At 45.2% G+C, this 16,356-nt stretch overlaps 1 protein-coding gene across 1 annotated transcript in view; it reads right to left on the reverse strand.

Annotated features, from left to right (window-relative positions):
• LOC144823527 (40-kDa huntingtin-associated protein-like) overlaps positions 1–16,356 on the reverse strand; it is an 884,224-nt gene that overhangs the window by 384,402 nt on the left and 483,466 nt on the right. Inside the window, exon 8 of the mRNA XM_078682113.1 lies at positions 14,376–14,440. Coding sequence (XP_078538239.1) covers positions 14,376–14,440 — 65 coding nt within the window. The remainder of the gene's footprint in view (positions 1–14,375; positions 14,441–16,356) is intronic.

Below are 16,356 nucleotides of genomic sequence, written 5' to 3' on the forward strand. Positions count from 1 at the left end.
TTCTGACTCTTCTATACTGCTAGTCACACCTAAAACATTAAGAACATCATTAAAACAGTTCCCATAACTACTGGCCTTTTTGAACGCTACTCTCCCTCAAAACTAAACTCATACCTTAGGCTTGTGTGGAATTAGCTGCTCTCTTAGGATGTCCAGAATTGGTATCAGCAGCTAGAGAATATTAAGCACTATAGTTCTGTGACAGGTTGAATTTTATGAAGAAGATATGGCGGTAAACAGCAGTATTAATTATATGCATACAATAGAATACCCCTATCTACTAAATTCAGTTGAAGGCTGTCACAAGTGCTGGCTGATGAGATGAGAAAACCTTGGCAACTACAGTTCCAGAAATTACTTCACTCCTTGCTATATCAGTAGTACAAAGGACTGTTCTGCTCTGACTCTTTACTTGACTACCAACTCAATTGAATAGACCAGTAATTGCTGTTGCTTCTCAAGGGCTTTTAGTCTTTCAAACAGAAGTTTCAAGTGCTGATTCAAATGTCTTTTTCTCACAAAAGGAATTTAAATGGAAACATCCTACTTGTGGTTTAGGCGTATATCAGGATACTCTCAGGAATGACGAACCACTGGATTCACACTCTTCAGAAGCACGAAGAAACTCTGACTGGATTCGAAGGGGAAAAGGCTCGAACTCAGCTCCAGGCTCGAATGAGGCGAAGTGACGAACTCAGATGCGGAAGAGCCTCAGAACTCGAAAACCGCTACTTGAAACTAAATGAGACGAAGACGTCTCAACAAACGAATAAATGAGGTTCCTTGATAACCAATAAACCTCGCACTAACAGGCAGTGCCGAAAACTCAGGAAAATGCGGAGAAAAGACGCGCTATAGAAAAGCGCGTCCGCCCGCCCGAAAATTACAGTTGAAGTGCGCGGTGCTAAGCACGCGAGCGCACGAAATGGCCGACAGTCAGCTGGCCGCTAGAACGCTGACCTAATGGGGAGTAGGGCATAACCAGGAACCACCCCGAAACTAAGCTGCCCACTGTTGAGCCACCCGCTGACGCCAACTCCACAAGGATAGACTTGGAGCCAAACCAGGAATCAAAGGACATTTTAGTATCACAGGTTTAGTTAGACTCGCACCAGATCGGACTCTGACAGTACCCCCCACTAAAGCCCCCTCTCTAGGCTTCTGCGGATAAGTCTTGTGGAATTCAGCCACCAATCTAGGAGCGTGAACATTGGAACTTGGCTCCCAAGAACGGTCCTCCGGGCCAAAGCCTTTCCAATCAATCAAATAGTACAGTCTGTTCTTTCTCCATTTGGAATCCAGAATTCTTTTCACCTCGAACTTTTCTGCTGACTCAACTTGTACTGCTGAAGGAGACGAATCACATCTCAGATTTGGTGGGTTTTGCTTGATCAAGGAGACATGGAAGGTTGGATGGATTTTCATAGACTTAGGAAGGGCTATTTTTACACTAACTGGGTTAATCATGCGCTCTACAGGGAAAGGACCTACATATCGTGGTTGAAACTAACGATTACCTACTAATTTCATATGACGGGTAGAAATCCAAACCAAATCCCCAGCCTTAAAAATCGGACTCTCCCTCCGTTTCTTATCTGCTTGTTTCTTATATCCAGATTTTGCTTTAGAGAGATTGAGAGAAGCAGACTGATACGTTTTCTGCAAATTCTGAATCACCTCCTCAGCAGCTGGGACCTCTAACTCTTCCTTGCCGACAAACATGTTGGGATGCCTACCAGAGTTTAGAAAGAATGGGGAGAAACCAGTTTCTGAATGTACTGAGTTATTGTAAGCGAACTCCGCTGTGCTTAATAAGGAAGGCCACTCTCCTTCCTGATCCTTCAAATACAGACGAAGATACTGCTCCAAATCTTGGTTTACTCTTTCCGTCTGTCCATCCGTCTCCTGATGGAAACTGGTGGACAGATGCGAATCCACTCCCAACCCCTTCAGAAAGGACCTCCAAAATCTAGAAACAAACTGGGAACCCCGGTCCGAAATAACTACCTTAGGAATCCCATGTAACCTGACAATATGCTGAACAAACAAGGAGGCCAATAGTTGAGCTGTAGGTAATGACTTTAAAGGGATAAAGTGACTCATTTTAGAAAATTGATCAACCACCACCCAAATCACTGAGTACCCTTGACTGGAAGGCAAATCCACTATAAAATCCATTGAAATGGTGTGCCAAGGGGACGGTGCCAATGGCAGAGGCATGAGTAGACCCTGTGGAGACTGCCTAGAACTTTTTCCCTTTACACACTGCTCACAAGTGGCTACGTGCTGTCTCACCTGAGTTTCCATTCCAGGCCAAAAAAAGGTTCTCTTCACCAGTTCCAAAGTTTTAACACCACCCTTGTGTCCTGCCAATGGATGATCATGAAGAAGTCGAATGACTTCTTTCTGCAATTCCTCACTAGGCACGAACATCTTTCCTTGAATGTAAGGCGTCTGATCTCTGACTTCTCGATCCGGACCTTCTTCAAGCCAGTTACGGAATTTTTCCCCTCGAAAATCTTCTCTGATCCGATTTCCCAGTTCATCCTCAACCACAGTTGCAGCGACTTTTTCACGAGGAATGATATATCCTTTAGGAACCTCCTCAACATCACCTTCAGAACTGAGACGAGACAAGGCATCAGCCTTTCCATTTGCAGAACCAGGTTTGTAGGTCAAAACAAAATCGTAATCTGCGAAGAAAAGAGACCACCGCAATTGGCGAGGTGTGAGGGTTCGAGCAGATTTTAAAAATTGCAGATTTCGATGGTCTGAAAATACAGTAATCACATGTCTTGCGCCCAATAAATAGTGTCTCCAGACCTGAAAGGCGTCTTTTACCGCCAACAATTCCTTGTCAGCAATGGAATAATTGATTTCTGCCGGGGACAATTTACGAGAATGGTATCCCACTGGATGTAACTGGCCAGTCTGCTTATGGCGTTGAGAAAGGATTCCTCCAATGGCAAGATTGGATGCATCAGCTTCAATGAAGAAGGGTTCTTTCAGATCCAGATGTTGAAGAACTGGTGCGGATACAAAAGCTTCCTTTAAAGATTGAAAGGCGTCTTCAGATTCTTGTCTCCAAACAAATCGTTCATTCTTCTTCAAAAGCCGAGTAATAGGACTCACTTTCTCCGAAAAATTCTGGATGAACCTTTGATAAAAATTGGCAAATCCCAAAAAGCTTTGTATTTCTTTCACGGATCTAGGAGCTGGCCATGATCTAATTGCTTGTAGCTTGGACTCATCCATATAAACTCCATTTGGAGACAAAATAAATCCCAGGAATTCTACTTTTGAAGAATGGAAAACACATTTTTCCAATTTCACGAACAGATGATGCTCCAGCAAGCGTTCCAAAATAACTCGAACATGACCAACATGCTCCTCCAAACTGTTAGAAAAAATGAGAATATCATCGATGTAGACCACTGCGAAACGGTCCAAAAATTCACGAAGAACATCGTTGACAAAATGCTGAAAGGCAGCTGGGGCGTTGCATAATCCAAATGGCATGACTTGATATTCAAATAACCCCAGCCGCGTTCGAAATGCAGTCTTCCATTCCTCTCCTTCTGCCATTCGCACAAGATGATACGCACCTCTAAGATCTAGTTTGGTATAAATGCAAGCATCTTTCACTTGATCTAAAAGTTCAGAAATTAAAGGTAACGGATAGCGATTCTTCTTGGTCACCAGATTCAAGGCCCTATAATCAATACAAGTTCTCAAGGACCCATCCTTCTTCGGAATGAAGAAGAGGGGGGAAGACACTGGTGACTGGGAGGGCCGAATGAAACCACTAGCTAGGTTTTGCTCGATGTGGTCTTTCAGATGCTGATTCTCGGGTTCCGATAAGGCATATATATGGCTGCAGGGTAAGGTAGCTCCAGGCTCCAATTCTATTCGGCAGTCATAATCCCTATGAGGCGGTAGCTTTTTGGCTTCTTGTTCATTAAACCCCTCAGCTAGGTCTCGATATTCTTGCGGAATCTCTGGAACTTCTACAGCACAAATCATCTGAACTTGCTCTGCCAAACTTGATGACAAGGTAGCCTGTACCCCTTCTGCCCGCTCATGAAAGCAATGCTCTCTACAGAAGGTTGAGTTAATTTCCACTGTGCGTTTAGTCCAATCAATTTGTGGATTGTGTTCCGTTAGCCAGGGTAATCCAAGAATCATCTGAAATTGAGGGGCGTCAATTAAATTGAAACTAATATTGCTTCGATGTTCTCCAGGACCTAGTACCAAAATTGCCTCAGTGTCAAAGATAATTGGACCAGAAGATAAATTGGTGCCATCCACTGCTCGAACTGACTGCGGTCTGGGTTTCTTCTCGAATTGAATTCCCAAGGATTTTGCGAACCGGATATCACAGAAATTTCCCGTGGCACCAGAGTCCAACATGATCGCGACCTCCTCCTCTAATTTTTCCCCGAAGAAAATTTTACAGGAAATTATCAAGTGCGGTGCTGCAACCTGAAGAGTGTTCGCTAAAAGTTGAGGTTTGGGAGTTGACTCAGAAGGAGCTCCCACCAGAGCAACTCCTTCTACTGGTGGAGCCTGTCTTTTACCCATTGCCTTGATTTTCATCTTTTGGTACAATCTTTTACGAAATGACCTGGCTGACCACAATACATGCAGAGTCTTCCCATTTGACGTTTCTCTCTCTCTTCTTTGGAAAGAGGTCCTCGAACTGTGCCAATTTGCATAGGTTCTTCACCAACGCTCCCTTCGATACTCTTAACTGGTTCATATCTCGCCCGATCCAAACGAGGCGGAAATGATTTAAAGTCTTTTCGTTTTTCGCTTCTTCGTTCAGATTGACGCTGATCAATTTGGAGCACTAGATCAATGAGTTCAGACACATCTGTTGGTCTCTTAGGTATTTGTGATAACCCATCTTTTAATTCATCCTTTAGACCTCTATAAAAGATTGCTGCTCTTTTTTCAGATGGCCAGCTGGTTTCCACAATCAGTTTATTGAACTGAGCTAGATAAGCCACCAGTTCTCTATTGCCCTGCTTCAGATCCAATAACTCATTATCCGTTGCTTGCGAGATTGTTCTTCGATCAAAAATTCGCAAAAATTCTGCCTTGAAATCTTCGAACTTATATAAAGCTGGATCATTAGAGGAAACCTGTGGCATGGACCAAGCTGCGGCATCACCACTCAGGTAAGAGAGCACGAAAGCCACCTTGGACTGATCCTCCTTAAACAGAATGGGCTTACATAAGAAATGCAGAGAGCACTGCGTCATAAAAATTTGAGCCTTATTTGGATCCCCCTGAAACCTTTCCGGAGCTGCCAAAGGGATAGTGGGGGACATTGCATGCACTACTTGAGTGGTAAGGGAAGATGAAGTCGTAGGAGAAGGATCAAAGGCTGGAGCCTTTAGACACCCAAAGTTAGGACTGGGGCTTTCAGATAATTGGTCTAACCTTTGTCGAAGATAAATGGCCTCTTGATTAGACTTCCTAACCTCTTCTCTAGTTTCGCTAAGTTGTTTCTGCAACCCTTCCAAGATAGACGCAAGCGCCTTAACATCGAATCCTTCAGCCATCTTGCTCAGACGGAGGAATTTCAGGGCAATTCAATCTGTCAGAAGTGTACCTGAATTCCAGAGGTTTTCCGTGGAAGCAGATGACTTGAAGGGAGGCTCCCAGCTGATATTTCCAAATTCCCTCACCTCCCTGGACCCGGATTTCTCCAAAGCCAGGAACGAAAGGGAAAGGGGAAGTGGATAGACAAACAAGAGAGACGGCCACACTGGTGTCTTCTGACTCTTCTATACTGCTAGTCACACCTAAAACATTAAGAACATCATTAAAACAGTTTCCATAACTACTGGCCTTTTTGAACGCTACTCTCCCTCAAAACTAAACTCATACCTTAGGCTTGTGTGGAATTAGCTGCTCTCTTAGGATGTCCAGAATTGGTATCAGCTGCTAGAGAATATTAAGCACTATAGTTCTGTGACAGGTTGAATTTTATGAAGAAGATATGGCGGTAAACAGCAGTATTAATTATATGCATACAATAGAATACCCCTATCTACTAAATTCAGTTGAAGGCTGTCACAAGTGCTGGCTGATGAGATGAGAAAACCTTGGCAACTACAGTTCCAGAAATTACTTCACTCCTTGCTATATCAGTAGTACAAAGGACTGTTCTGCTCTGACTCTTTACTTGACTACCAACTCAATTGAATAGACCAGTAATTGCTATTGCTTCTCAAGGGCTTTTAGTCTTTCAAACAGAAGTTTCAAGTGCTGATTCAAATGTCTTTTTCTCACAAAAGGAATTTAAATGGAAACATCCTACTTGTGGTTTAGGCGTATATCAGGATACTCTCAGGAATGACGAACCACTGGATTCCCACTCTACTTCAGAAGCACGAAGAAACTCTGACTGGATTCGAAGGGGAACAGGCTCGAACTCAGCTCCAGGCTCGAATGAGGCGAAGTGACGAACTCAGATGCGGAAGAGCCTCAGAACTCGAAAACCGCTACTTGAAACTAAATGAGACGAAGACGTCTCAACAAACGAATAAATGAGGTTCCTTGATAACCAATAAACCTCGCACTAACAGGCAGTGCCGAAAACTCAGGAAAATGCGGAGAAAAGACGCGCTATAGAAAAGCGCGTCCGCCCGCCCGAAAATTACAGTTGAAGTGCGCGGTGCTAAGCACGCGAGCGCACGAAATGGGCGACAGTCAGCTGGCCGCTAGAACGCTGACCTAATGGGGAGAAGGGCACAACCAGGAACCACCCCGAAACTAAGCTGCCCACTGTTGAGCCACCCGCTGACGCCAACTCCACAAGGATAGACTTGGAATCAAAGGACATTTTAGTATCACAGGTTTAGTTAGACTCGCACCAGATCGGACTCTGACAATGCCTCGAACATATATATATATTCACTCTCCACTACGGCTTGTCAGTCTGCGCCGTATCACAGGTGAAGCAAGGCGTGACACTGCTGCAAGCGCCGCCTATTAACACTGCTTCTCTGCCATAACAAAATAACCCTTGCACTCACCGAGAAAACAGCACTTTATTTCAATACCAGCTTTAAACAGAAACTCGTTTCTGCGTTTTCTTCCTTGTTCAATATGTATCACCAAAAGTGATTGCCATAAACTGACATATTTATGGAAATCACTTTTGGTGATACAGATTGAAGAATTTAAATAAAGTGCTCTTTTCTCCGGTAAGTGCAAGGATTCTTTTATTATGGCAGAGGAGCAGTGTTAATAGGCAGCGTGACGCCTAGCACCACTTGTGATAAGGCGCAGCCCGACAAGCCGTAATGGAGTGTGAAGGTAATGGCCGGACTGCCCTTAAGACCAGTATTGACGTGAGCTGAGGAGGACGAGGCGGGAGCAGCTAGCCTTCGCTTCGAGAAGACTGAAATCGGAGCGAAGTTAAAGGCGTTCCCAAAGAAAGCCTGTCTCTGCCAAGGAACCGCTGGATGTTGGAGCAGGGCACAGCGTAGGAATTTCCCGAGCAATGACGCGGAGAAGAAAACAAGTTACTTACCTGTAACTTTGGTTCCCCAGTATTGGTAACTTTCATAGATTCCCATGCTTTTGTATCATTCCCCGTCGTCGGAATGGGAGTCTCGGTAATAAAAAATACCATAGTAGTAGGTACAAAAGAGAAAGGAAAGGCCTAGGCCTCATTCCCTTTTGTAACATATCAGCCTCTTTTTGTAAAAGAGACCAAAATTTAGGCATCAGCCAATCAGAAGAGCCTCACCCCTGGAACCTTCCTGAAGGAACCTCAGAGCCTCAGATTTTCGTAGCCGTTGTGTGCTAGACACCCTACTTGCTGAAGGCTGAGCTTTCCCTGGGGAGGTGGGTGGGCGCATGGGAATCTATGAAAGTTACCAATACTGGGGAACCAAAGTTACAGGTAAGTAACTTGTTTTCTTGCCCCAGTATTGGAACTTTCATAGATTCCCATGCTTTTGTATCAGAATAACAAGCAGTAAACCATCATAAACACATTTTGTAAATAAGTACCTTATAACATTAAAAATGAAATCACAAAATGTGTTCCCAATGGAAGGTGGGATAGAAAGGAAAGCTCACCAATCACTTGAAGAGGTTCCTCAGGACAGCCTGGCCCACCGCCGCATCATCCTGCTGCAATGACTCTAAGCAGTAATGCTTAGTGAAAGTGTGCACGCTGCTCCAGGTAGCAGCCCTGCAAATGTCCTTTATATGTACCCCCGCAAAGAGGGCTGTTGAGGATGCCACTGATCTCGTTGAGTGAGCACGAATCCTGCCTCCCAGAGGTTTTCCTGCTATGTTGTGGCAATGCAGAATAGCACTCGAAATCCATCTTGAGATCCCCTGTTTGGACAGAGGGAGACCTTTGCTTGGACCACCAAAGGCAATGAACAATTGCGAAGTCTTTCTAAATTCCTTGGTACGGTCTAAGTAGAATTTTAGACATCGTTGTAAATCCAGAGTGTGCAATGTCTTCTCCGCTGGAGTGACTGGGTTTGGAAAAAATGTCTTTAGAATTACTGGTTCATTTAAGTGAAAGTCTGTAGGAACTTTAGGAATGAATCTTGGGTTCGTCCGCAAGATGACCGTGTTCCTTTTGAACTGTAAAAACAGCTCTTGGATAGTAAGGGCCTGCAACTCCCCCACTCGCCTAGCCGATGTCAGGGCTAAGAGTAGAGCCAATTTCCATGACAAGTATTTCAAGTCTGAGCGGTGAATCGGCTCAAATGGTTCCTTCATCAGTTGAGCCAGGACCAAGTTTAAATGCCAAGTTGGAGGAGGAGGTCTCACTGGTGGATAGACCCTGAACAGGCCTTTGAGGAATTGCTTGACAATTCTTGAAGACCATAATGAAGGACCAGAGTCAGATCTCCTGAATCTTGAAATTGCCGCCAAATGGACCTTGATCGTAGAATGGGTCAGATTAGACTTTGCTAGCGAGAGTAGATAAGGCAGGAGTTGATGAGGTTTTGAAGTAAAAGGATCAACCCTTTCCTTTTTACACCAAATACAAAACCTTTTCCATTTTAATCTGTATGTCTTGTTTGTTGAAGGTGCTCTTGCCTGAGAAAGGATGTCCTTGATCTCCTTGGAAAGAGGGACATTCATGAATTCTCGCTGGTCAGGAGCCATGCAGTCAGGTGTAATGATTTTGGGTCTGGATGCCAAACCTGTCCTCCGGACTTTGTCAGAAGATCCGGAACCTCCTCCAGCAGGAATGGAGGAACTAGCGACAGCAGATGTAGTTCTGTGTACCAAAATTGTCTCGCCCATGCTGGGGCTATTAGGAGTATTTTGCATGGTTCCGTCTTCATCTTCCTGATGAGGCGTGGAATCAGGGGAATTGGTGGAAACGCATAAAGAAACCTCCCCGTCCAGGCCATCGACAGGGCATTGCCCAATGAGCCTTGATGATGGAACCTGCTGGCGTATGACCGGCATTTCTTGTTGGTTGGCGTTGCAAATAGGTCCACCTCCGGTGTGCCCCATGTCTGAAATAGTAGATCCAGAACCTGCTGTTTTAGTTCCCACTCGTGACTGACTGAGGATAACCTGCTCAGTCTGTCGGCGCCTTCGTTCAGCACTCCTGGTAAGTGCTCCGCCTTTAGTGAAATTCTCTGAAGAATTGACCATTCCCATATCTGTTGAGCTTCTCGTGACAAAAGGAGTGATCTCGTTCCTCCTTCTCTGTTCACATAATGCATAGCTGTGGTGTTGTCCGTCCTGATGAGCACTTGTGAACCCTGGAGTCGCGGAAGAAAGGCTTGAAGAGCTAGCCTGATCGCTCTCAGCTCCAACAGATTGATATGCAGTTTTTGCTCGCGAGGAGACCAATGGCCGCTGACCTGCAGATCCTGCATCACTGCTCCCCATCCCTCCAATGACGCATCCGTCGTTAGTATTTGAGGCGATGGTACGCTTGCGAAGGATAGACCTTGGCACAAATTGTCTTGATGCGACCACCAAATCACTGCCTCTTTCATCTCCCGAGTGACAACCACCTTGTCCTCGAACGATCCGTGCACTTGTTTCCATTGGAGGTCCAGTTGTTCCTGCAGGGGACGCATCCGCAGTCTGCAGTGTAGAATTAAGGGAATACATGATGACATCACCCCTAGCAGCGACTTGTAGCTGCGTACAGAAAGACACCTTTTTCCCCGAAGGTTTCGTGCCAACCGTTGCAGTTTCTCTATCCTCTCTTGAGTAGGAAACGCCCTCGAGAGCCTTGAATCTAACACTGCTCCTAGGAACCGTGCTCTTCTTGAGGGCATCAGCCTGGATTTTTCTCTGTTCAAAGTGAGCCCCAGATTCTGGAACAGATTGGTGCAAGCCTGCACAGCGTCCTGCGCTAACCTTCTGGACGGGGCCTTCAGTAACCAATCGTCCAGATAAGGGAAGACCTGGAAGTGGTTCTTTCGCAGAAATGCTGCCACCGGTGCCAGCACCTTCGTGAAAATCCTTGGGGCAGAGCGAAGACCGAACGGCAGAACCCTGAACTGAAAATGGCTCTTGGCAACTGTGAAGCGTAGGAACCTTCTGTGTGCTGGGTGAATCGGGACATGGAAGTACGCGTCCTCCAGATCGAGCGTGGCCATGAAATCCCCCGGGCTGATCATCTTCAATATGTCCTGTAGGGATACCATCCGGAAGGATAGGGAGACGAGATAGGTATTTAGCTCCCTGAGGTCTAAGATGGGGCGCCATTTTTCCAGCGAATTTCTCACCAGGAAGAACCTGGAATAGAAACCTTGGCCCTGTTGTTTGGAGGGGACCGGCTCTATCGCCCCTTTGCGGAGCATTTGTTGCACTTCGAGCCTTAGGAGACGCAGATGTTTCGATGGAATGGCTGCCGGGGGCCTGGGTGGAGGGACTTCCATAAATTCCAAAGTATGTCCTCGCCTTATGATGTTGATCACCCAACGGTCCGATGTTATTTTGGACCAATTTTGAAGGAATTTTGACACCCTGCCTCCAACTGATGATTTCTTGGAGGAGGGAACAGTAGGCAGAGCCAGGAGGCCGCTATTGGCGCTTGGACGTGTCTCGTCCACGGGCAGCCTGCTTGCCCTTGTTGTAAGGCCTCGAGTAACCCGAAGATTGGCCCTTCCTTTGCTGGTATGACTGGCGGTTTTGCTGGTATCCTGAGCTGTTTGAAGAATAGCGTTGCTGCTGTTGTTGGTATGAACCTCTATAACCACCTCCTCTGCCTCTCGAACCTCTGAAAGGAGATTTGCGATACTGGAGGGTGTCTAGCGACCTGGCTGTTTCTGTGTCCTTTTTGATCTCTTGAAGAGTATCATCTATTAATTTCCCGAATAGGGCCTCGCCATCGAAGGGCAGATCAAGGACCTTGTTCTGAATTTCCGGTCTAAACCAAGTCGCCTTCAGCCACCCTTGGCGTCTTAACACTGGCGCTCCTGCCAACGCCCGAAAGGACGTCGTGGCAATGTCCATGGCACAGTCTATAATTTCCATAGAGACCGCCTCACCCTCTTGTAAAGTCTTCTTTGCTTCCGCCACTGACCCCGGTGGAAGCTCTTCCAGATATGGAGCTACATCACACCATAATTGGCGATCATATCGTCCTAATATCGCCAAAGCATTGGCGGCACGTATTAGCAGGCTAGCCATCGATGAAAACCGCTTGCCCGTGTTATCCAGTCGTCGTCCATCCTTGTCAGGAGGGGCCGTTAAGGGAGCAGAGGGGTTCCGCGACTTCCTCTGTGCTGCCTGTGAGATGACAGAGTCAGGTTTTGGATGGCCCATTAGCGCTGCAGGTCCATCATCTGGTGCTTTATACTTTTTATCCAGACGCGGTAGCACAGGGACCACCGTCGCAGGGTTTTTCATAGCTTTCAAACCTTCCTCCCACAAATGATCCACAATTGGAATCGACATTGTTGTCTTGCGGTGTGTTTCTTTGAAATCATATAAGAAACAGTCCGTGATTTGAGCGGGCATTACCAGTTTAAATCTCCCAGCTGCACGTTCCATCAGCTGGTGAAAACTGCCGATGTCAACAGGAGGTGAATCTACCAAGTCTTGATGAGGCGAAGCTTGGTCTGGGATGATGTAGTCATCATATTCATCCCCATCATGATCCGACTCTTGGTAATCATTGGATGATTCATCATCATCACCATCCCCATCCGGGTCATCGGCTGGCTCTGACGGAGCCTGAGGCACCGGCCGCTGAGGTTGAGGTGGCGTCTGTATCGGAAGTACCGGAGTGACTACAGATGAGGGGTTCCTCACTGGTGTCGAAGGAGCAGACCTACGTGGTGTTGGTCTTTCTGCTTTTGACTTATAGTCCTGCAACATCTTGTGGAGGTCATGCAGGAATGTTGTAGGAACCGAAGTCATGTCTTGTGGCACATAGCCCTTAAAGTGGGCCATTTGATGATATTCTCCTTTCCCTTGGTCATATGCCCCTTCTGAATCTGTCTCTTGACTCTTGATTAGTAGCTGAGACGGGCTATTGGCATAGTCATAAGCATCCTGTCCGTCTTCCTCAGATTCTCCCTGGTCCAACAACAAAGTTGGCGGTAAAAGGGTCACCCTTCTCGGGGATGTCATCTCAGGAGTGATTCTCGTTAAAGAAACCGTCACTCGTCTCTCCGTAGCCAGTATCGTCGATGGTTCCGTCGACGCCGGATATTTCCTCGCCGACGATATTGGAATTACAGATGTCGTCGTCGACACCACCGTCGACGAGCCCGCCGACGTTGTAGATATTGTTGTCGTCGTCGATGCACTCGTCGACGACACCACCGTCGTCGATACCGTCGTCGACGCCTTCGTCGTCACTGCCGTCGACGATGATGGTTTCCTCGTCGACGATGTTAATGAAGTCGTCGACTACGTCTTCGTCGACGATGTCGTCGGCACATCTCCCGTCGACGCTGCCGTCGACGATACCTTCTTCGACGACGACGCTTTCGTCGACGATTCTCCCGCCGACGAGCCCGTCGACGGTACCAATTGGATTTTGGGCTTCATTTTCTTCGTCGACGGATCCACCGTCGACGATGTCTTCGTCGTAGAGGACTTAGAACTCCTCTCTGAAGAATGTGAGGAGGGTTTTTTGAAGGCTTGGTCTGTCTTCTCACCCTTAGGAGGCGAAACCAGTTCTGCCTTATCCTTCCCACTGCGGTGGGGGGAACTTCCTGAACCCCGGCTATCAGACTCTCTGGGGGTCTTTTTTGAAGCCTTTGAGGGGCGCCCAACAGAGAAAGATGGGGAACCTCTACCCCTTTTCACTGACCTTTTTGAGGAAGCAAATGAAGACGATTCCTCCTCATCACTGGAAACTCCATGTTTCCTCTCCTTCTGCCTCTGTAGCCATGTAAGCAGTCTTCCAGCACGATCTCTCAAGGTCTTGGTGGAGAGAGTGCGGCAAATTTTGCAGTCCTCTGCCTTGTGATCCGGATAAAGGCAGTAAATGCAATCTTTGTTTTTGTCCTCCACAAACAGCCTTTTCTTTCCACAGGTGGAACAGGGCTTGAAAAGGGCTTTCTTTTTCTCAACTTCAGACATCCTGATGAAAAGGAGAGATTTCTGAAGTAAAACTGAAGAAATCCTGAAGAAAAAACTGTAGAAATCTACTTGAACGTGTTGAAAATAAGAGCTCAATGGAGACTCCCTAGCACAACATGCGGTAGAAAATCTGAGGCTCTGAGGTTCCTTCAGGAAGGTTCCAGGGGTGAGGCTCTTCTGATTGGCTGATGCCTAAATTTTGGTCTCTTTTACAAAAAGAGGCTGATATGTTACAAAAGGAAATGAGGCCTAGGCCTTTCCTTTCTCTTTTGTACCTACTACTATGGTATTTTTTATTACCGAGACTCCCATTCCGACGACGGGGAATGATACAAAAGCCTGGGAATCTATGAAAGTTCCAATACTGGGACAAATTAACAGAACTTTGGGTGTGAAAGATTTGCAAATGTCATATTTTGATGCATTAAGTTTTGTAGAAAGGCAGTTAATTCCACAATATTAACAGGTCTTAAAATGTGATTTGTCTGTCTCTGAGAAGGTGACATCTTGCCAGAAATTTCACCTGGTCCACAGGAAAAATATCCATAAGCAACACACTGTGACGCAGAGGCTAAAGCAGGGCCTGGGAGGTCGTCCAGAGGAATCAAAAAGATGAAATACTGAGTTTCTGAGGGGCCAGAGCACTGTTCAGGGTGAAGTGTTTCTTTCCATGATATGAATACATTAACACTATTGATTTAACATTGCTAATTTTGGTTTTAAACTAGGGTTTTTTCCCAGCCTGACAATGATGAGTTATCAAAGTGCAGGAAATTTTGAAAGATTCAGTGCTTGAGAAAAGATGTTTAGCGCCTTACCTGTAACAGCATAAGAAGTAATACTCTGGAGATTTCACATCTCACAATCACATCCAAGAAAGCTCCTGTACAGCAATGAGATTGTAAACAGAGAAATGGAATGGCATATTAGAGCAACAGAACTTGCAACAGAGTTGCTGATATACACAGTTCTAAAAATCAAGCTTTACATTTGGTTTTATTTAATAGTCAATGAAAATAATAATCAATTGTTGTAGTCATGCAGTACTATCTGTACTTTCAATTTTATATCCTCATGACAAGACAGATTTTCACCAGCCTCTTCGACCTTAAGACCTTATGGAGATTGACTGAGCAGGTTTGCTGATTGGAAAATTTGCTACGTCAAAATAAATAGGAAATCTGTAAATACTTTTTCACTGTTGGAAGAGATTTAAGCGCACAACTCCCATTTGCTGGATGCTGGAAAAGGAAAATCATACATGTTTAAATGAAGCTTACACTCTTGCAGTTTATCTATCTATCTACTAACACCATCTGATATTTGTTTCTTCAAACCTGGAATGTGCATAGCCATCAGTGAGGACCTAATTGCAATGTACGAACTGGTGACTATTTGATCAGCTTAGGAAATGACTACACCAAGAAAAGAACCCTCTAAGAAAAACCAACTGTGGAACTTACCACCAGTCACTGGCCATCACCCAGGTGGTCAATGTATAGTCTGCCCATTTACCAAAACTAGCAAAATGGTGACCCTCACAGGAATGTGGAATTCCTATAGCCCGACGCCCAGGACATATTGTTTGGGGTCAAGGGCAACAAGTTTTAATGTGTATTTTGTCTTTGGGACAAGTAAGCCCAACCCCCTGCAGCACACACCCTTTGGCTGCCAGTTTGCAGTTCCACATTAAGGGTCAGGGAAGGGCACTGCCTGCAGTTAATATTTGTGTACATATGTTAATGCTGTTCAAACTTGTATTTATAGTTCATTAATTTAAAGCCTTTATTATTAGGGTGAGCGCTCTAAGTAAATGTAAATTCTGACTGCACTCTTGATAGGCGTTCCAGTATAAAAATGTGTACACATGGTTTCAATGTTTAGCCGTATGAAGCTCTGCATAATGCTCCCAGAATGCTTTCTGATTAGATGCAAATATTTGCAAAGCTTGAAATCAAGAATAATGATTCTTTGCTTTCAATATAAAATGTTCCTAAAAAAAGTAAGTAGGGGAAAAAAACATTTAGCTAAACTACTGTAAAATTTCAGATACCATTTCATTGCAGCGTCATTTAGTAAAATGTGTTGATGCATGCTGGTATTTCCCAAAAATATTCATATTGGAAAATCAGTGTAACCAGTTTCAATAAGATCATGGGAAACATAAAAATAAACAAGCTTTGGCAAAGCCAGTAGGTCTGAAATTGTTGGTCAGCTTTTTAGTTTTGGCAATGTGTGACTTGTTTTCGCATGGTTTTTGTAAAACCTTATTGATGTGAGAGCTGCCGTGCCCTCACCATTATAACAAACATTGGCAAAAGCAAAAATAGTTTTTGGTCTCAATAAAGCACACACTGCCACATTAGTTATTGGCACTGAACAAAACTACTTTCGGTGCCGATATGCTCCTTTTAAAAGAGCAGAATGCTGTCACTCACAGTGAAGCCAGCTGTTACCGAGAGAGAGAATTTTAATAAACACAAAAGGTCATGGTTAACGCCAGACCAAATTAGGGGCCCAATAATTAAAGAAAGTCTCAAAAGTGCAACCTTGGTATATGTCCTTGCATTAAGCACAGCTATATGGCTTTCACGAATTCACAAGAATTGGCAGAAGTAGGGCAAGAAATTGTACTCCTAGAAAATGTTTGTGAACTGCATTTTAGCACGAGCAAATATGCATGTGTAGATTTGCTCACGCGAAAACCTAAGTGTTTGCAAGCCATGGGTGGTACTGAACAACCCCTAACCAGTGGGCCCCCTGACAACATGGCCCCCACCTGTTGTCTCCACTTTCTTG

Source organism: Lissotriton helveticus, chromosome 3_1 (genome assembly GCF_964261635.1).
Source record: "Lissotriton helveticus chromosome 3_1, aLisHel1.1, whole genome shotgun sequence".
In the NCBI taxonomy this organism is placed as follows: Eukaryota; Metazoa; Chordata; class Amphibia; order Caudata; family Salamandridae; genus Lissotriton; species Lissotriton helveticus.